A 22,391-nucleotide genomic window follows, 5' to 3' on the forward strand; every position below is an offset into this window, starting at 1 on the left:
AAAACACTTTCCTGGATGTGTTGGAGATGCCAACATCAAAGCCCTACCTGAGTGAGACCTCTCAGGGCTGCCTCTCCCCAGGAAAAACAGCAAACCTATATTCAGTATCAACCTACACTTTAGGTGTTTAAAAACACAAAACACTCTGCTCTACAAAATAGCAAAAATCCTGGAAAGAACAGAGCACAAACTGTACCTTCATACATGTTCCACCCAATGTCAACACAGGGTAAACGGAAGCATCTGAGTCCAAAGAGAGCCACATTTTCTAGGGAACATTAATGCAGCCCTGGAGCTAGTGGTGACAGGTGAGCCACGGGCTCCTGGCTGTGCAGGACTCAGTGGGAGACGGAGCTGGACCCCCATGGGACGGATGCTCTAAATTGGGAATGCAAACATTGCCCCCCGGCTCATTAGAAGGGCACACTCAAAGTGAGCCCTTGTCTGGGACAGCCAGTGGGCGAAGCAAGGCGATAACAACAGCCCTGCCAGAGTCCAAAATATACCCACAACTTGTTTTGAATTACTTTGTGCTGTGCTTTAAAATATGCTGAAAAATTTCCATCCAGCCTGGCTGTGGAGTGGCAGGAGGAGCCTGAGGTTTGTTTCCACGTACAGTGATGCTGATCTGAATTTCTCCCCATGGGTGGTGAAAAGAGAAAACACTCAGGGAGCAGCAGTGCTGAGAGGACCAAGGGGACAAGCAGCCGCTCAGTGTGCTCTGGCAGTGATTTTGAGTGGGGACTGCACAGTACCAACACCAGCGGCTGTGGAGGGGAGCGAGGCTCCTTCCCAGCACAGGGAAGCACCCCATGGACATAGGAAGCTGAGTTAAAGCACAGAGGGAGATCTGCTCCCTAAGCACCCCACGGAAATATTAAGCTGAGTTAAAGCACAGGGGTAGATCTGCTCCCTGGGCACAGCAGCACAGCCCCCACCAGTGCTGAAACCTCTTCCTTGCAGCTCAAATCAACATGGTTCCATTACAAACAAACCTGTGGGAGGGAGAGGCAAAGAAAGAATCCCTCGAGGAATCTGCAAGGCACTGGAGGAGCTAAAAATAACCACCACCACCAAATCAATCTAGAAACAGAAAGCTAAAATCCCTAATAATAGAAGGTTGCCAGGTGGAGGAGGGAGATGCCTGGCACTCTGCCTACCAAAGATCCTGCAGAGAGAGGGGGCACAGGAATGTGGGACTGAGGGGCTCTACCCCCAAAAGACACCAGCTCCCATACAGGGAAGTGTGGCATGGTTTTCCTGTTGTTTCTTACCTTTGCATCTTCAGATTGTCTCTTGAGGTGGGCCAGCTGACTCCAAGGAATCAAGGTGCTTCAGCCAAACTCTCCAGTCACTCCTCCACTCCATCCAAGCTCCAGAAATTAAGCCAAATCTCGTGTCCTTTCCAGTTCTGGTCAACATCTTTCCCACATCCCTCTGGTAAAATCAGTCTGATCTTAGGACTCATCTCCCTATCTATCAGTGCTTGACTCTGCTATTTTCCCCTCCCAGACCCCTCCAAAGATGCACATCCCAATCCAGGCCTCCCACCCCTGAACATGTGCCATCACAGACAGAAGCCTCAGAGTGTGGGTCACAATGATCTCACAACTGTAAAGTAACAGAAACACTCTTGGAAAGTGGATAAAAGGCTCTAGATGGCAGCTCAATTGCAATATGAAATTCAAATGTGTATTTTAGGACTTCACAGGATCAGAAGAATCCGGCCTGGATGTGGTAAGTGAGCAGGGTGGAAAAGCCCTGGGCTTGTTCACCAGGCACACAAGAGAATTCCCAGCCTGCTGGAAGGTCCCAGCACTTGGGCAGAGAGCTGCTCCTGTCCTCCACATCCCCAAGGCCAGCAGGGAAGAATGGCTCCCAAGGGGCAATGGGAGAGCCTCCCATGTTGGTGCCATCCCCAGCCCCCAAGATGCCATCCACAACAGGATGGCACGTCCACAGCCAAGCAGAGGTGTGTCATGGAGGCTGCACCTATCCATGGTCTGGGACAATGTCCTTGGTCTGTCCTCACCCCAGCCATGGCACAGCTCCCCCGGATCTGAAGGGGGGACCTGAGGCAAGGACAGGCCACCCAGGAACAGGGACAGGAGCCCAGAAGAGGTAATTTGATGTCTTGCCCTTGCCTTTCCCAGCCCAGCTCAGCTCGGGTGACAAGCGCTGCAGGAAAGGGGATGCTGCTTTCCTGACACGGTACCCGCTGCTAATCCCACGACTTGATCTGTCACATCCTGCCTGGCTCCCGGGGTCCTGCATGGCCTCCAGCTCACCCAGCTCTGCTCCCTGCCTGCCTCCCAGCCTGCTTCCCCATCCCAGCTCCTTGCTCCCTCCTTTGCAATAAAAACTAAACCAGGGGAAAAGGGTGCTGATGGGGTGTTTATTAAATCAAATGAGCTAGGAATGAGTGGGAGCCTCATCAGGCAGTGCTCCCAACTCTCCTGCCCAAAAAGTACCTCCTTGGGCGGGAAGGGGAGAGCAGGGCTGCCGTGGGGCTGGGGACTTGCTCGTAGGATCCATGCCCACAGGCAGCAGGTTTAGCACTGGGCAAGGAACTGTGGAAGCACAGGAGCAAAGTTCCCAGTGGCCACCAGCCCCTGCCCTCTTGTGTGCCTCCCTGCCCCACTGCTCCCTGCAGGGACCCCTACAACCCTCACATCCCCAACCTTCAGGGACCAGCAGCTTATCCTGACATTCCCATCCAGCACCTCCTCTCTGGCTGTGAAGCAAGAACCCTGTACATGCCTGGAGGGATCTGCCCCAGGGACACAGAGCCCAGCCCGGGGGTCCCCATGGCAGAGCCCACCTGGGCCAGTGTAGCCCCAGAGGCAGATAACCTGCACTGTGCAAGTGCTGGGGCATGCAGCTCGGCAATAGCCCAGCTCTCCAGCTCAGGAATGTCCAAATAAATACAGAAATACATAAAAAGGCCATAAATAAGGTTGCCTGAGATGGCTGTTTGTCTCCTGCCTGGCCAGGACCCCTGCTCCCCCACTGCTGTTTGCCTTGGCAGATGACAGCTGGGTAATTTGTTTCCATTGCAATGAAGCCCCAATTAACTGGAATAAACTTTTTACACTAAGTGTGTTTGTTTAACAAACTGGCTCTTTCAGAGCCTCACCGAGACCTGATTGATGCATTTGAGGGGAGTGGAAACATGCTGGGTGTTTGGACATTAAAGCTGCAGTGTCTGAGCAGGCTGGGGCTGAAAGGGCTCTCTCTATGTTTGGGAAATCAAAACTGACACCTCTGATGTCTGGACTGGGACAGGGATTTCAGCGTGGCCTTTGTGTACAAATATTGACAGTGTCTCATTCGCTGTGGCTGACACCCCCTCCAACGTCCCCGTGTGGCAGGAGATCCCCCAGGGCCATGCTCTGCTCTGCTGGGAGAGGGTGGGATCCATCACCCTTCTAGGATGCACATGGTCCCTCCTGGGGACAGCACTGGGCACTCTAGCCAGCCAACAAAATCCCAAAGAAAGGTTGGATTGTCTCCACAACGACACTGTTAATGAAGCAGAGCCAATGTCTGCAGAAAGCAGCCATGCTCCTCCTCCCAGCCTTCAGAGATCAGCTTCATGGCTCATGAAACCATTGATTTACAGCAGCAAAGCCAAGATGGTGAGAGGCCAGTCTGAGATGGCTAGAAACTGCGTGGGAGCCTGAGTCTGGTTTCTGGTTCACACCAGAGTTTTCAGCAACACACTCCAGGTGAGGGGAGGTGACAGAACAGAAAAACCTGATAGAAGCCCAGAAGCAGAGTCCTCCTCATCCTCAGTTGGGATGGAAATGGCAAAGCCAAGTGGACAAACGGCACAATAGGGACCTGGCACAACTGAGACCCAAGGCAGGCAGTGAAGGGGCTGCCTGGGCACACCTGGAGACAGCAGCTCTTGTGCTGTGCCTCCTTTGGGAACATCTCTGCTGGGAGCACCCTCAGGACAAGCAAAACTAAGCCCCCACATCTGCTAGGTGGTGGCCTAGGATGTAGAGGGACAAAAGAGGAACACTGTGGGGAAAAGATGACGCAACCATCCCTAGCAGTGGTGCCAAAGGCAGGTACCAAGCACCAGTGCTGGCTCTGGTGGGATGTCCCACGAGGAGGGAAAAGCCACAGTACAGCTCCATGGCAGAGCCCATGCCAGGACCAGCCTCACACTGGAGCTGTGTTCCAGCTGCCTGGTGAGACACTGCATGAATAATAAGCACTTCTGGAAAACAAAGCACTTCTGACGTCCAAGGGGACAATGAGTGCAGCTGAGCTTTCTCTCCCTGGGTGCTTTTTCCTTCCTACCTCAAACTGTAAAGGAAAATCTCTGACAGACCCCACTTGAGAACAATCAGCTCCAGAGGTATTCTTGAAGCATTCGCTGGGAAGGCATTTCTATTTCAACTCTAAAAAAGGGAATTTGCAGGTCCTACAGTTCCTTTCATCCACTTCTGTAGTCCATTTGCTCAAAGCACCACACACACTTCCATTTAATGTGGGACAAGGTGGTGTTTTCCTGTGGCTGGGAGTTGAGCTGATCTCCCACAATCCCTTAGTAAAATGCTCCAAAGTCTGTGTGAAGTCAGTCTGCCTGGATTGTCCACAGCTTGATTCAGTCAAGTCTTTAATTTAGGTGTAAATGCCATTATTCATTGTTCCAGGCCCTGGCACAGGGTGCCCAGAGCAGCTCTGGCTGCCCCTGGATTCCTAGAGGTGTCTAAGGCCAGGCTGGACATTGGGGCTTGGAGCAACCTGGGATAGTGGGAGGTGTCCCTGCCCACGGCAGGGGGTGGGATGGGATGAGATTTAAGGTCCCTTCCAACCCAAAGCATTCTGGGATTCCATGATTCTTCAATGACCATTATCAGCTTATCCTACGTTCAGGATGCATTGAAGCCACTAATGGCAAGCACTGATGGCAGAACTCTGTACAGTCTGCCCAGACTCCCTGTGCAGTCCGTGGGGAGATAAGAATTCATTTCCCCATAAATTAGATGGAATGCTGGTTGTGATGCCCTTTCACATAATTCCTAAACCTGAAGAGCAATAAGCACTCTCACCCTCATCCCTTCCACTGCACAGCCACTGCACTACCCTAAATCTTGTGTCTGTCAATGCCTGTAGGAAAGCTGAAATCCTTGGATCAGCCTCCATGCACATGGCACTGTCAGGATGCAGGAAAGACAGCACATTTCCTCCTTTAACACCTTTAGTGGCACTTTTCCCTGAGCAAATCAGGTCTATCTCTATGTGTCCCTGCAGTCTGCCAAGCACAGCCCAACCTTGCTGACCAACCCTCCCAGAGAGAGCTGGGGGAGCTCCCAGAGATCTGGCTGATTACTCACAGAACCTGTGGCTGCCCTATCCCTAGAAATGTTCCAAGAATGGGGCTTGGAGCACTCTGGGGCAGTGGAAGATGTCCCTGCCCATGGCAGGGGGGTAGAACTAGATGATCCTTAAAGTCCCTTCCAACCCAAACCCTTATGTGGTTCTCCAGTGCCACAGACCATCACTGAATCTGGCACTGAAGGTGGGAGCATGGAAAGAAAATACCACAATGGCATTTGAATAAAAACCCAGATTAATCTGTGGCTGTTCTGAGAAACCGCATCAGAGTTCTGCTTGTGCTGTACTGAGGGACAAAGTTCTTGAGATGATGTGAGGCAGGAAGGTGGAGAATGGAGAATGAGGAATGGAAAATTCTCCCTCGTGAGCAGAAATTGAAGGCACTCCACACTCCTGGAACTGCTCCGCTGCCATACGTGATCGGCAGTGTCTGCGTGGGAGGGTGGCAGGGAGTGAAGAGGAGGGCACTGCACACTTACAATACACACCATTATACATTTTTCTTTGCAATTACAGATCTTTTAGCTGTTGGTGCTTGAATAAACATGTATTTGCCTTCCCACCAAGGACTGGGACAAGGCACAGTACATCATACCTAAGCCAGCTGCAGGAGCTCAGCCTTAAATGCACATTCCCAATGGATAAGGAATAATGTGTTACCACACTGGGAGACTCATAGAGCCAGCAGTAAAACATGGAGTCATGGGAGGGATTGGGTTCCATCTGGTTCCAACCTCCTGCCATGGAGTGCAGGATAGAGTGGTCAATACAAATTAAATGCTATAATATACAGGAAATTTATTATGGAAACTAAAGAAGGGGAAAATTCATGGCTGGACCTGGAAAATCTGCTATTGGGAGCCAAACAAAGTCCAGCAATAGGTCCAGTTTTAAGGAACACTGGGGCTACTTTAAAGTAGAGTCTGTAGGATGCTCAAATGATGCAGAAAAAGAAAACATAGTCCATATTTATTATGTGTTTGGGAAATATGTGTGAGTAAAGTAATTCCTAGGAGAGATGAAGCTCTCCTAAATCATTAGCATCCAGGTGAATCAAATGTGACCAAATAGCACCAAGCAGCCAGCACAGCCAACACGTACCCAAAAGCTGGGGAGAGGCTTTTGGGCTCTGCTGCTTGTTTTAAAGTTCAGGCTGCCACATCCAGATGGAAATGGCTCCTTCCCCCAGCATTCCTACCCAGCACTAAGGGTGACCTAGTTAACAACCAAATGGTCAGCCTGATAGACGACCCAGAAGGCAAGGCTCATCTGGAATTAAATCAAGAAATAATTAAAGGATGTAAGTTCTAATTAAAGTCAGTCACTGTGTCTTGGTGGAAGAGATCTTATCAAATGAGCCTGGTGTCACTCTGTAATGAACACTCACTTGCAGGAAAAGGCCCTGTGCACATCCCGGTTGTGCAGGCAGAGCTCTCAGTGCTCCTTGATGTTCTGATCTCAGAAGATGGAACTGGGCAGTCCAAATCAAGTACTTTAAATAGATTTAGAGCCGGCTGACAGGTCTCACACAGGAGGTGTCAATGGGGAATCATTAGCGAGGCTCCATGGGGAACACACCAGTCGATATTTCTATCGATGATCATGATGAAAATACAAAATTCTCACTCAAAAAAATTAGTGGATGACAGGAAGATTGATGCAATGGTAAATATTGATGAGGAGAGAGGGAAATGTGGGCTGCCTGGTAATGCAGAGCCCATTCAAACTCTGCACATGATAAAGCAGCCCAGCACAGGATAATGCAGCTCCAGAGAGGGATTTCAGGCTGTATTTTTGGACAGGGACTGGATCCTAGCCAAGACGGAGCCTCCAGAATGGGTCAGGGGTCACCATGGGTGAGCAGTGCAGCACAAGGCTCTGATGTGATGCTGTGATGAAAAAAGCTGACGCAGTTCTTGGGGGAGAGCAGGAGAGCTGCACATACGGCACTGCTGGGACTGCTACTGCCAGTCCTGCAATTATGGTGTCCACGTTTAAAGTGGACACTAAAACAGCAGAGCCTGGAGGGATGAGTCACAAAATTGACCTGGTGGCTGGAGAAAATACCATGCTGCAAAAGATTTGAGTTATATTGAGTTTATTGATAAAAATTTGCCACCCACCAAAAACCAGAGTGGTGCCAACTGCTTTTATCAGTGAGACGTGCCAGGAGGCAGGGGCTGGGAAGTGGAGCCCAGTAAATTCGAGCAAGTTTTGGGTCAGGATTAGCTACATCTCAGGGAATGCTCAGAGAATTAGATTACTCTCAGAAGGCAACGGAAACCTCTCCAGGAGCTTGTGGGCAATTCATACCCTGCAGCAGATGGGAGACCAAAGGACTCATCTAATGGACCTAAATCCCAACAAACGGAATCCCAGCAGACAACTGGAGTCCAGGGCTAACTTCTGCCATGCACAGGAAGAAGGCTCAGGAGGGGTGTTTCATGGCTTTAAACCAACAGAGAGCAGGTTTGAAGTAAATGCTAGGAAGGAATTGTTCCCTGTGAGGGTAGTGAGACCCTGGCACAGAGAATCTGTGACTGTCCCATCCCTGGAAATTCCAAGACCAGGCTGGACAAAGCTTGGAGCAACCTGGGACAGGGGGAGGTGTCCCTGCCCACAGCAGGGGGTGGAACTGGATGAGTTCTCAAGTTCCTTCCAACCCAAACCATTCTGGGATCCTATGAGATAGTCCTGGCCTTGGAGCAATGAAGAGCTGGGGTGGCACCAAGCTCCTCAAAGCAGTTCTGAGTTACAAGTCCAGCTACCTTGAGGAGTCCCATCAAGTCTTGTGCCAGAAGCAAAGCATGAGGGAAAGGATCCCTCTGTCTCAGAAAAAGCCCAGCAGGGACTACTGGCTCAGCAGCTCAGGAACCACCTCTCTCCACTTGTTCCTTTTGTACCCAGCTGTCTTTGGGACTGATGGCTGCTGTGGGTGGGAGCAGTACCTCCCATGGCTAAAGCATCTCTGTGTTGACTCACTGCAGCAAACATTTTGCTCTCTTGCTTAGGGGAGGATGCAGGCTTCGTTATTTGTTAAAAAATGTCCACCTTCCTACGCTCAATTCCATTCCCATGATTAATGCCAGGCACCACAGTCGTGGCAAGGCTGCAGCTGGTGCTTAGGTGGCTCCTGTGCCAGCCTGAGTGCTGAGCTGGCAGCATCGTCCTCCCAGCACCGGAGGCGAAGGCAGCCCCGGGCTCAGAGCAGCAGGGCAGGCAGATGCCATCCCAGTGTCTCCACCAGTGGCCCAGGGAGTCCCAGTGCCCAGGGACGGACGGGCTGTCCCCACTCTGCTCTCTCCTTCTGGAAAAAGCAGCAAGGAGAAGGACCCCATCATGAGCAAGGAGTCTTGTGCTGTCCAGAGGCACTGAAAGGGTACAAGGGCTGAGCCCCAGCCCCTGCTGCCATTTCATGGGGACAGAATCCCCTCGGTACACAGTTCAGGGGAACACATGCCCTTCAGCTGGGACAGCAGAAAGCACAATAGAAAGACTTGGAGTCCTTGTGTGGCAGTGCTGGTGACAGGGAATCAGGCCCAGGCAGGTTTTTTATTGGAACGGAATTGAATTTACAGGGAAGACAAAATCCAACCCTGCTTTGGTGTAAAGAAAGGGGCTGGGGGAATCAGGGAAAAAAGTCCTGCAAGTTTCTATGACAACTGGCACAGTAAGAGTCCACACTGCAAGTTCACTAAACACGTTAAAAGCTACAGGGAAAGAATGAAACCCAAAACTTTACTTTATACCAGGCGCAGGAGAGCGGGCACAGGGCCTGGGGTTGGTCCAGTGCCCCCGTGGCCTGTGTACTCAGTGCAGGGTGAAATAAGCCAGCCCCAGCAACTCCTCTTGCTGTCCCTTGGGCTCCAGGGACCACTAAAACCAAATCCTTATCCCAACCTTTCTTGGGCCAACATATTTAATTCTTGTTATCAAGGTTCCCAGCCAGGGCTTCTGTATTCTGAAAAGCCATGGATCCGGAATGGTTTGGGTTGGAAGGGACCTTAAAGTTCATCCCATCCCACCCCCTGCCATGGGCAGGGACACCTTCCACTATCCCAGGCTGCTCCAAGCCCTGTCCAACCTGGCCTTGGACACTGCCAGGGATCCAGGGGCAGCCACAGCTTCTCTGGGCACGCTGTGCCAGGGCCTCCCCACCCTCACAGGGAAGAATTTCTCCTCAGTACCAAATCTAAATCTCTTATTTTACTTTAAAATAATTCCCTTTTGTCCTGTCACTGTCTGTCCATGTAAAAAAGTCACTCTCCCCTTCTTTAATAAGCTCCTTTAAGTACTGGAAGGCTGAAACGAGGTGCCACTTGAAGCCCCCATGCTGAACACCCCCAGCACTCCCAGCCTGTCTCCAGAGTAGAGGGTCCAGCCCTGGAAGCATCTCTGTGGCCTCCTCTGGACCCATTTTGTGTGCAGAGCATCCCACCGTGATCCTGCAGGCCCAGTGGGCACAGAAGCCCAGGGCAAGCACTCTGACCCAAGGAGCAATAAAAAAGAAAATGAGTGAGAGCTGTGTTCACCCCAACTTCACCAGAGCCACGGTCTGCAGCAAGAGCTGCCGGGCACACACTGCAGTGCCGCCAGTGCTCCTAGGGTGCTGTGGGGAGGGCACAGGAGCAGGACACTCAGGCCTTTCGCAGGGGACCCTGCTCTCATCCTGGGTACAAATTGGTACCAGTTTCCAGCTTCCCAAGCAAACAGCAATGTTAGCCTGGGCAGGGAGACCAGAGACCACAGTGCAAAGCATCGGGGTGATGGCTCCTCCATGCCTGAACTGTTGGAACCCTGCCAGCACCACTGCTCCTTGGGACCCTGTCCCATTCCCTCCTCAGCCCAAAGAAACAGCGTGGACCTGGCTGTTCTGAATCAGCAGGAGATCAGCTGAACTCCTGTACCCACTGCAGAGATCCAGAACAATCCTCTGCCGTGCCATTATATACCCGCTAGTTCATTCCCACTTCTGCTAATTCCCAGCTCCCTGCTGTTTCCCACTGCTCATTCCTGCTTCTCCTAACTTCCCAGGCTGCTCAGGGTCAGCTCTGCTCTCCATTCCCAAACTGGCATTTGTTAAATGACTACATTTCTCCAAAGTGTCTTTCCAGGATTCCCTTCCTTTCTCTGCACTCCAAGGTATTAAAGCCCCTCCACCTGCCTGGAGCTCAGACTGAATCCACTGGCCAAACTCCAGGAAAAAATATTTTGTAAGTGTGCTGTATAGTTTCAGTGGCTCAGCCCCAATGTCAGGATACCCCAACTAGCACCAGAATCTTCTTTAATTATGTTGTGTGTAAAGGAGATCACTCGACTCTCCAGATATCTGCCTTGGCAGATCTGGGGTTGGAAGGGAGGAGACCGTGTCCATGATCCCTTCTGTCCCTTCTCCCCTTCAGCCTCAGCCCAAAGAACACCCACCCCACAGATCCCAACACTGCTCCTCCACCCTCCCCAGCTCTGCCATCCCACTGCCACCAGAGATGTTGGTGAGGGTGCTTCATCCTTTCCTATAACCAAAGCTGGGAGCATTCTCCAAACTAGTGCAGGTGGTTTGGGGACAGTTTCTTGCATCATTGAGTATCCCAGTGAGTACCCTTCAGTACAGGGAGATGGTCTTGGCATTGTTTCTCCTACCCCGCAGCTTCCTAGTGTCACTGGCATCACCTCTTCCTCCCTAGTTCCCATGTGTCCTTCTCCCTCTGCTCAGCACTTGGACCCTGAACTCCCAGCTGAACAACTCTCAGCCACCATGGAAGAAGTCAAGCACAGTCTGTATGTGTGTGATTATCATCATTACTATAGCAATAATGTCTGAGGGAAGGAGGTACTGAAATTAAAACCTGGCTTAGGAACACATTGCGCTTATTATGATGGTCCTTAATGCTTCCAAAATGTAAATACTGATTTCTAGAGCCTTAAAACCACCAATGTTTTATGAGATAATGATTCAGCAAGGAAATACTTTCATCTAAGTGCTTGCATGGCAAGACTGGAGTCTGGGAGATTAAATGTTACGCTGTAAGGGCCAGGTGACAAAGAATTAGCTGCAGAGACAGCTCTGTGTAATGACTTTGAGGTAAAACAAACAGGAGCTGCTGCTTTCTGAGAGATGGTTTCAAAGGTTCCTCGTGTGTTTGCACATCTGAGGCTGGAGAACAGAGGGTGGGGGCAGCCTTTAATCCAAGATGGAAACAGAGCCACGAGGTGACTGCCCAAGAGGGCGGTGGGATCTGCTGCTCCGAGACAGCCGGACCCTTCCGCACAGCCATGATGTCCCAGGGGACTGGAAGAGAGGATCAGTGGAGAGTGTTTGGTGTCACTACAGCTGTGTCTCTCTGACACCTCAGAATGCCTAACAGATATTCCCTGCTCCCGCGTGACAGGTCCCTGACAGCTGAGCATTGCCATCAGCATCAGAGGCAGCATGGGGGAAGGGATGAGGGCAGCTCCCACTGCAAAACACTGACACTTAATTAAGCCAGGTATTTCAGCCTGCACTTGCTAGGGGGTTTATGGGTGTCATTACTACCAACATTTCTTTCTGTTATAAAGAAAATGAGTTCCTGACACTGAAGAGCAAATATATGCCAGGGGCAATTGCAAACATACTGGACAACCTCAGTTCCTGTCAAGACATTTCCACCCAGCCCTGCCAGGAGAGTTATTACCTCCTGTCCCAAGAAAGCCTATTCCTGTCTCTGAGCATGGTGTCTTTGCCCCTGTGTCCTCAGCCAGTGGCTTCTTGCTGCCTTGACAGAAAATTCAGGGCCCTGTGTTCGAAATCTGGAAGCACCTCTGGAAGTCTGGATATTCTGACAGCATTACAGTTGTATTAGCACCTTCCAAAAGTGGGGTGACAAAGCAGTGAGCAGCTCAGGGGCTGGACTGATACCACCCTATGTTTCTTCCCCAATCCCCACAAACTCTGGTCAGATCCCAGACAGAGCAGAGCTGCAGCCCGGGCTGCACTGGGGGAGGCATGTTCCCACACTGCATCATTTGTTAGGTCAGGATAAACCATTCTGACATGGGAACACACTGTTTTGGAAACACAGGGAGGCACTTGTACCTCTTCACGTTGGACTGCTGAAGCAGTCAGCGCAGGTGAGGATACCTGTGCAGATGATGACTAACAGCTGGACTTGTGGCAATTCCCAGGATGCCAGGTTCCTCTCTCAGGTATTTCAGCTATGGGAGCTTGTTATGTACCTGTGCTGGTCCTTCCTTGGCTGGTCTCTACCCTTTCAGTTCTCAGTTGATACAACTTTTCTTAAGATTAATGCTTCAGCATTCTCAACTCCGTCCTGCTGGATTCTTCCATCTAACACAGGAAGAGGGAACATTACCTCCCAGACTAAAAACCAAGAGACCCAGCTCCTGACATGAACCAGCTCTATAGGTACTACCACTGAAGCCCTCACAAGCAGAAGGGCATCCCCCAGAGCAGGCAGCAGCAGCACTTCAGCTCCAGTAGCTTCATTCTGGGCACCTCTGACTTCCTATGGCTGAGATCCACCTGCACTACACCTCCCTGTGTGCTTTCTGCTGCATCTTGGGGCAACCCAGGGGACATCTGTACCTCAAAACCTCATGGATGGACTGGGAGGAGGGTAAGGGCCATCAGAGGCTGATGGGCAAGGGTGGACACGTCTCCATGCCCTTGATCAGCACTAGGATACTCCAGGAGCTTAGGAAACACCCACCTGCTGGCCAAGACAGACTGACGGGAACTGTGGGGTTAGGACAGCATTTCCATTTCTGAAGGGAAGAGGAAACAAAGGAAGGAAAGGAGTGACTCCAGGAGACACAAAGAAATTCAGCAGATGGACTATCTGATGTCCATTGAGGAAGAGGGCATCTGATTAGAGAAAGCTGAACACAGGAAGCTGAAAGCAGGAACGAAGCAGCAAGAGTCATTCCCAGGACAAGCAGAGACAAAACTCACTGCTGTGATTTCTGGCATGTGTCTCCTTTTTCTGCTTTCAGGATCAACACCTGCTGCGGGAGAGCCCAAAACCTGACACAAGCTCAGGGCTGTGGTAGCAGGTGAGCCAATGCCTCAGAAGCCAGAAAAGGAAAAGCAGAAGCACAGTCAAGTTTGCTCTGGCACATGGGAGCTGCAGGACCAGCTACACACTGCCAGACTTCTCTCAGCTCACCAGCCTCATTGCACAGATGTGTCCAGGAACCATCACAGCTCAGCTCAGCTCTGGGAACCAGCTCTCCCCATGCTCTGGCTGCTCGCCACCACTTTGCCCAAGCCTCAGGGAATGGTGAATCTAGGCTGTGCAGCTGCTGCAGAAGAGCTGAGCTGTCTCAAGTCCTTGGCAGGGCCACCCGACCTCTGGCATTTTCTAGCAACCCTTCTCTGCTGAGGAAGACCAGCTCCAGCCCTGCCAGCAACTGAAGGCCTCCATAGAGAGCACCTGGTCCAGCCTTGCAGATGGGTTCCAAAAGACACAGTCTGGCATCAGCTGATGGATCAAAAAGCCAGATGGGATGGGGGCAGTGGTACCAGGCCACATCACAGCCACAAACTTACCCATCACAACCCCAAAACAGCCACTGAGGAGTGTAAATTAACCAAAGTCACAGTGTTCTAACCAGCCAAGTCACAGTTGCTGGGCCAAACTGTGGAGGTCCCACGGCCTTGTGGCACAGAGAAACAAACACCCATAAAACATCCTGTATCTACAAGAGCTCCTGCACTGGCACCACCCACTCTGACCCAGCAGCTCCACACCTTCAGCGACATGGGAAGACCATGTTCTCCCATTCAAGGTAGAGAAACATTCCCCACTTCTCAGAGGAGATGAGTTATAGATCCAGCACCATCAACTGTTGCTACCAACCGCCAAAACCACAGGAAACAACATGAAATCTGAACAGTAAGAGCTCTTTACAGATTTCCTCCAAATCTCCTACTTCAAGCCTCCCCAGAGCTTCAGCTGGAACTGAGACATGAGAGATGCTTCCATCTGTTCTAAACTTGCTTGTCAAAACAGACTCCTCACAAACACAGCACTACACTCCGGAGCACCACAATCTTGGACAGCTGTTGGGAAAGGTCACAACAACACAGCCATGAGCTCTTCGCCAAATATGTGTTCATGTTGTTGTGGCAATACACAATGATTCCATAACCTCCTTTGATATTCCTCTGAGCTCACAGAAAGCCATGAGGCATTAAACAGATGTTCTGTATTTCCAGAAGTCTTTATCTGCCTGAAGTCTTGGAAAGCCAATGAGCCACACTGCCTTGGGGTGAACAGGCAGAGGAGCTCCCTCAAATCAGACTTTCAGTATAGGCCTAGAAAGCAGCACCTAGTTTTAAAAACTCTTTGTTGCATAAAGAAGAATCAGCAGATAACTGAAGAACATACACACATCCCACACTTGCTCTCCCACCACAGACAGTGAGCAGGTAGATCCATACAGCATTCCCTGACACAGTCTGTCACCTCTGTACCTGCTCCCTCTGAGCCAAGCCTAGCTCAGACCAAAGATGCTGCCATGCTGCTTGAACTTCTGGGATGCAGCTCTGCAGGAATCCTTGGGAAAGCAGCAAAGAGTGAGCAAGAGCAGAAGTGAGCTTTTGGAGGAGCTCTCATGCTCCCCTGACAATCTTGCCCATCAGAGCACTGTCCCACAACTTCAAATCCACCTATGCTTTTTGTTTTTTTTTCAGAAGAAAGGTGATAACCAGAAGACCTTCACTTCCCCAAGCAAAGCAAGGTCCCACAGGTGACATGCTCAGCAGCACAACACATAATTCAGTGCCAGGGCAGAACCCAACCTCACAGCAGGGCTTTTAACAGAGTTTGCCACTATCCAAATGATAATGGGAACAAACCTATCCTTCCAGCAAGCACAACCTTCTTACCTGGAAGGTGCCATGCTGTGGTGAGGTTCTGTAACCTAATCCACACACCAAGTAACCAACTGCTTGTGTTGGTGGAGTGGTTTGCAGTAACTTTCTCATGTCCATAGCTCTAAGAAACCCCCTTGCCCTCCTCTCCCCCTTCAGCTCCCAGTGCTGTACAGGTGAAGACAACGGGTACAGCATTCATACACAATTGTGGGAGCTGAGATCAGCCCACTGTGACACACAATGAAACCCTTCCATCCTCCAAAGCAGCTCAGCTGTGCAAACCAAGAGAAGAGGGAACCAGAGGTGGGAAAGGTCACCTGTGCACTCTCCTGTCCCAGCTCTGTCCCCCAGGCTCAGTCAAGCTGTCATGGTTCCTTCTGTCCTGATGGAAGGATTTGCATATGCCCCGAAGCCAGTATGACTGACAGTCCTTCCACTGTTATCCTCACTTGTGTAATTGTAGCAGCTATTCTTGTACACTGAAATGTCTAATCTTAGCAAGCCATGGAGCTGCTGGGTAATATGGACCAGCCGGGAATTTCCATGCAATTACTCACTACTGCTACTGGCACTTACTTTGGTTGGTAAAAGTCCTTCTTGTCTGTCGACCCCAGGCTCTGCAAGACACAAAAGACAGATGTATTTATTTTTTTAACCCTTTACCAAGCAAGTATCACTGATGAAGATGTGTGGGGAAGCACTGAAAGGCACATGTCTGTTATTTTCCTGCCCGATGAGTCATAGTGTGCTAGCTGGACAGGATAGCTTGGACCTCCAGCCATAGGCAGAGCCCACAGCAGCCAAAGATGTAAAAATAGAGAGTTAAACTAGAGGTGAGAGGATGCATTAGATCTGAACTCAATGTACTCAGGCATATGTCTCCTGCAGAAGTGGGCACCTTGTGTCAGGAGGGGAGTCAAGTTCTTTCAAGTCTGCCCAAGCTGGAAAGAGAACAAAGTGCACATTTCAGTGGAGGGGCTGAGCCACCACCACTGCAAAGACCCTCTGGCAAGTCAGAGGCTGAGCCCCAGGCACACAGTTTCTGCCAGGAGCAGGACAATAAAATTCTTCTGCCAAGAAAATCACATCAGGCCCCAAGCACATGCAAAACTGGGAAGCAGAGACAGCCCTGATGCTTGCTCAGGTTCCTGTCTCTCCAACTCCTCTTGAAGCATGATGGAGTAGAAGTCTGAGAGCACCACAGCTGGGCTGTGCCATGGACCCCAGTGAGGCCAAGCCCCGCAAGGGGCCCATGGGAGCAACGGGCACTGCTCAGACCCCATCCAGGTGCGTGGCCAGGTGTGTGCATAGCACACATGAGAGTGTGTGTGCAGCTCCTCACACAGTAAGGACAGGACCATGTACCCCACACGCATCCCGGTCTCTTCTCCAACACACCTTGTCCCAGAGATGCCCACAGCAGGGATGGCCCCCAGCCCTGCTCCAAGGCCCCAGCGCATGACACAAGCTCCCTGAGCACACAGTGGTACCTGCATCAAGGGTTGTGCAGGGCAGGCTGTGCCAGCACTGTGAGATGCTCATGGCAGACAGCACCAGGACAGACAAACACAGACCCACCAGACCTGTGTGTCACCAAAGCTGTTGCACCACCACAGCCCTCTTCTCCTCCTTCTCTTTCTCCTTGTCCTGGAGATGATCCTTGTCCGTGCACCGTGTGGGGTGGGGGGCAGTGAGCAGCAGTAGGGGTGGCCGTGCCGCCCTTGTCCCCTGTGCCGGTGTGCGCAGCCTGGTGGGCACTGCTTGGGCTCGGGGCTGCTGTTGTAGTTTTGCTCCCTGGTTGCCAGGCAATGGTGAGCTCCAAGTTGAAACAGCGAGAGCAGAGGGGCCGAATACTAATCAGGCCTGCAAGAGCCTCCCAAAGCTTCCCCTTGCCAGCCAAAGCCTAAGAGAACTCCCACTGAAGCCAGCAGGGAGAGGAGGACCCCAGTTTTTAAGCAGGCAGGGATCCACTGTCACCAAAACATAGCCAAAAGGGAGCTCTGGCCAAGCCACAAGATGGGCATGTGGTTCTGTGGTGGGTGACCATCCCCATGACACAGAGACGAGGGCTGGTCACCAGCAGAATGGGGAGGCTGCAGGTACCCAGGGCACAGGGTACATCAGTCTGCAAGTGTGACGTCCTTGTGCTCAGCCCAGGGCACACCGAACTCTGGGGGTAGAACTGGGAGCACATGAGGAGCAGCCTCCCTTTGGGGTGGAAAGCTCATTGGAAATGGCTGCAGCCCTGCCAGGGGAGGTTCAGGTTGGATATCAGGAAAGGCTCTTTCCCCAGTGGGTACTGGGCACTGCCCAGGCTCCCCAGGGAATGGGCACAGCCCCGAGGCTGCCAGAGCTCCAAGAGTGTTTGGACAGCGCTGCCAGGGACGCACGGGGTGGGATTGTTGGCCAGGGCCAGGGGGCTGGACTCAGTGATCCTCGTGGGCCCCATCCACCTCAGGAGATTTTGTGATTCTGTTGTTCTAAGATGTCACCTGCCCTGGTACTGATTGTCAACATGCAAGAGCTCTGAGCAGCTCCTGGCTGTCCCTGCTGCTCCTCTGATCCCACAGCAGCAAGAAGCTGCAGCAAAGCCCCATGAATCAATGACCATACAACAATTGGGCTGATCCAGCACTAGCACAACCTGCCCAGATAGGTGGTGGAGTCTCCATCCTTGGAGACATCCAAAACACACTGGACATGGTCCTGGGTGTCCAGGACAATCCAAGGTAGGTGATCCTGCACTGATTGGGCTGAGAGATCTCCAGGAGATCCCCAGATCTCCCAAACCACTCCATGCATTCCTGAGGTAGCAGAAAAATGAGTAACTGCTCAAGGGTGAGTGATGGGACCTGAGCAATGGGAGCTGTGATGTAAGCCCACAGCACATTCAGGAACAGTTCCACTCCTTCCAGCACAGCATTCCCAGGTGGTATTTCCTTACTTCCTTAAACTTGCACCCAAAACCCGAGCCACAACAAATTCAGCTCCTTCTGCTCTCTGTTCTAGTGGGGATCATGAAGAACTGCTGATATTTACGGAGAAATCGCTCACAGTGTTCTCAATGCTATTGAAACAACATCTGGAAAATCTGCACCTCACATAGCCAGACCCTCCACCCAGCCACAGCTGAGGTCCATAGGAAAAGCTCCCATCAATGCCAGTGGAAAACTAAGGTTTTAGATATGTGGGATAAAACAATGAGGAGCTAATACTGCAGAGAGATTTAAAAAAAGAAAACAACAATAAACTGGGTAGTGATTACAGCAATGATGAGCCAAAATTACTAATTTTAAAGCTCATGAAGAAAACAGTAAGTAAGGAGGAAAAGCAGAATTTCAGCAACATGTCCAAGGAATTGGGCCTGGAGCAAGACCAGGAGCTTTGAATCAGCTGGTGGCTGTACCACCAGCCCAAAGTCTGGCCTCGAGCCATTTCTTCCCAGCTTGTGCCTCAATTTTCCCATATTGCCCATGCACAGCCTTTTGCCTCCTTACTCTCTTTCCAGAAGAGAATAGGACCATGACCAGCAGGCAAATGCACAGGTCAAAAAGTGGCCATGGAAAGGGTGGGATGTAAGGAAGCAGGGTCAGGCAAAGGGAGCACACATCCTGGATCTTACGAAAAATGTTCTGTCACTGGGTTTGAACAGAGTTTTAACACCTCTGAGTGGGAGGGATAGAGCAGGTTTTACAGCACTCACTAAACAAACCAGTGTAGAGAGGACAGGTCTTGACCTTACTGGGAGCTGGGACTGGCTTTTCCTTTCCTGCCTGTGCCTGAAGCCTGGGAACTGAAAGAGGCAGAGGAGCAAAAAGTGGCCTGCTGTTTCCCCCAGCCATCCTCAGATAGAGGCAGAGCAGCATCAACCAGTTCTGAGTCCCTGTGAGCCCCACGCTGCAGCATGAGTCACCCCCCAGCAGGACCCACTGCTGCTCCTCGCTTGCTCACTTCACTGATGACTCAGGGCTGAGGAAGCACAGTTTAAGGCCCTTAATGAAATAATTTTTATTAGCTTGTCTTTCTAAAACAAACACCTCAAGCGAGGCTTGCACCCATCTCCACCCTTTCCTCCTGAGACACCAAGGGAAAGGGACTGTAGGCATGGGCAGCACAGAGGCACCTGTGGGGGCAGGAGCAGGCCCTGCTGCCTTGGCATGTGGCACTGGGCAGGGTAGCCACCAAAACCTCCCAGGATATGCACTCCATCCCTCCAGTGCCCCAGCAGGGCCAGGAGAGGAAGGTGAGACACAAGGCTGCTGTCCCAGATGATGAATGCCCCATCCCTGGAAGTCTCCAAAGACAGGTTGGATGGGGCTTGGAGAAACTTGGGATAGTGGTAGCTGCTCATGGCAAGGGGTGGGACAAGACGAGATTTAAAGTCCTTTCCAACCCAAACCACTCTTTGATTCTATGAATATGGGCCAACAGGAACGTTTGAATTTGTTAATTTAATTTCACTTTTCAGGCACTAACTAAATAATTTTGTGAGCTACACAATATAGGTAATACAGCAGTCCAGATTCCCTAGGCCAGCTCATCTCCAGAGGCAGCCCTGCTGGTTCCTAGTAAAAATTAGCACAACATGCTGCAGACAGAAATGATGAGTGATTTAAAGGAGTGTGTTGAATTCCAAAATTCAACCATGCTGGGGAGATAACAGATCTGGGGTTGGAAACAAGGATGTTCGTGGAGGGGCTGAGACAGAGGTATTGTTTTATTTATTTCTTCCTGCCGCAGACATCAATCCTGTTGTACTTTTTTCCTCTCATAAATGTTGCCAAGCATAATCTTGGTTCATCTTTTTTTCTAGGCAGTGTCCCTGGGAGAACAAAGTTATTAGCAAGGCTGAAGAAGCCTCACGCAATTATTTAGAAACTACACTAAAATAATCCCCAAAGACTGGTGGCTGCTCACAGGTGGCAGCTTTCTATGTCATTCCAATAAAATCTGGCTTGGTAACTCCCAGCGTAATCAATGCCCACACAAACAAACCAGAGGAAAACTGAAGGATGAGTGATTTTTCCAGGCTAGAAGAGGATTCTGCAAAGCAAACTCACAAGCCATCACTGGCTACAGGCTGTGCTGCCACACTGCCACTGTCACCTGCTCACCTGCCGGGACCTCAGCATCCTTGAGCTGCACTTGGAGCTGGGCTGGACAGATTGCAGGAGATTTGGGCATGAGCAGGAGATGCTTGGCCCCCAGGGCAGGTCAGGATTTGGGGACCAGGGCTACATAGCCTGTTCCCCCCAACCCAGCTGTCCTCCTGGATCCTGCTGGTTCTGCTCCCAGGCACAGCCATTCCTCAAACTCTGTGTATCTGCAGCATGCTGCAGTTATGAGTAATCAGGAGGCGATGCCTGACTGTCGGAAGGGGAATAAAATTCAGAGTCTGGGATGTGAGTGGTTGGTTGGGAGGAGAAGAAAGGAGATGGCAGCCCCCACCCCAGCTCACAGCATCCTTGCACAGGACTGGAGCAGGGCCAGGCTGGGTACTCCATGCACCCCATCTCCCTCCAGCCCTCTGGCAAGGGTTGGCTGAGGAGCCAAAGGGCTCTGGGAATGCTGCCTCCCCTCATCCCACCTGCCCCCAACACTGCACTCCTCAAACAGCCCCAGGACTGCCAGGGCCCTGAGCTAATATAGCCCCAAGCAGCCCCACAACATCAGCTGAGGCCAGATGAACCCTCAAATCCTAAAACTTGAATTTCATGCTGGATGAGCCAGATTGCAGAGCTGAAAATCACAGAGGTAACTCCTGCCTTCAGTGTGGGTCCCAGCCTGGAGGGAGCTCCAGGTCACCAAGCTGGGGGCAGCCCAGGTTCCCTAAGGCCATCCTGGATGGAGAGCAGATCCTGCCTGTGTGCTGAAGTATGGAGAACCAGGAATGGAGAACAAGGAGCGGAGAACCAGGATGTCTAATACAGGGTGGGTGACACAACAAAACAAATCTGGTGGCACAGAAGGGTCAGGTGGGGCAGGGAGTGCTGCCCAGATGAGAATGGCTGACTCAAGGAAAGGAGGGAAGAGAACACAACCCACTGAGAATCACAGAAGGGTCTTTGTGGGAGGATGGTATTTTTGCAAGGTCAAAGCACCCATGGGACCATGGGGAGGAGGGGTGTGAGCCACCAGCCTCCCACCAGCATGATCCTGCCTCTCCTGCCTTGACTGCAAAGGATCCAAGGAGGGGTCGTGATTGCCCCCAGACCCACCCCAGCCAGGGCAGGATGCCAATGGCTCCAGCACATTCATTCTTCCACAGCTGCCTCATCCCAGCCAGCTCAGAGCAGGAGCCTGACCAGCTCTCACACTTGCCTGCAAACACTTGCCTGACCCTATGCATGCACATGGGTCAGTAATGCACATCCAAGCTGGGCTTTGAGTCCAACAGGTGAAAAACAAGCTGGAAACCAGAGAAAAGGGGGGTTGGGCCACTGAAGGGGGAAGGAGAAGGGAAACATGGCTATGCACACACAGTACACTGAAGTAACCCAGAGAACAGAACCAAGGCCCTATTGCCACCCCCAGCAGGGCAGCAAACCCCACACTCGGGAGCTGGGAAGCTCCTGGTGTTCTCTAGACACCTGCCCAAGACACACAGGGCAAGAGGGGGTCTATGTTTCAGTGTCTCCCTGATGCCACACCCTTGCTCAGACACCAACCTGACCCCAGCCCCTGACAATGCCAGGACATCCTTCTGTGAGCAGGTGGGCACCACCCTGCTCCAGCTCAGCTCAGCAGAGGCTCAATGGCAACTCTGGCTGCTCACCCACCCTCACAGTTAGGACCCAGGAGGCGAGGCGTTTTTCTGGGGCCTGAAACACAAACATAAACCTGGTTCTTCGGAAAATGGGGTGACCATCAGAGGATTCTGGGGTACTGCCCAGGTTCCCCAGGGAATGGGCATGGCCCCGAGGCTGCCAGAGCTTTGGGAGTGTTTGGACAGAGCTGCCAGGGATCCACAGGGTGGGACAGTTGGTGTGTGTGTGCAGGGCCAGGGGTTGGACTTGGGTCCAGCTCTTAGGTCCAACTTGGGTCCAGTCCTTGTGGGTCCATTCTAAGGTATTCCATGATTCTGTGGTCTCCACTCAGCCTCTCCCTGAGCCCCAGGGCAGTGATGTGATGGGCACTCAGGGATAGCAGCCCTATCACTGGC

At 51.6% G+C, this 22,391-nt stretch overlaps 1 protein-coding gene across 8 annotated transcripts in view; it reads right to left on the reverse strand.

Moving 5' to 3' along the window:
- LOC117003750 (ankyrin repeat and fibronectin type-III domain-containing protein 1-like) overlaps window positions 1–22,391 on the reverse strand; it is a 212,106-nt gene that overhangs the window by 58,485 nt on the left and 131,230 nt on the right. For 4 of the 8 annotated variants that reach the window (XM_033073944.1, XM_033073945.2, XM_033073943.1 and 1 more), the window contains exon 4: window positions 15,806–15,846. In XM_033073944.1, coding sequence (XP_032929835.1) covers window positions 15,806–15,846 — 41 coding nt within the window. Of the gene's footprint in view, window positions 1–15,805; window positions 15,847–16,719; window positions 16,741–16,812; window positions 16,997–22,391 lie in introns of those variants that run through there. The other 4 variants (XM_033073950.1, XM_033073951.2, XM_033073948.1 and 1 more) reach the window with 2 other exon arrangements.

The sequence above is a fragment of the Catharus ustulatus genome, chromosome 16 (genome assembly GCF_009819885.2).
Source record: "Catharus ustulatus isolate bCatUst1 chromosome 16, bCatUst1.pri.v2, whole genome shotgun sequence".
NCBI lineage: Eukaryota > Metazoa > Chordata > Aves > Passeriformes > Turdidae > Catharus > Catharus ustulatus.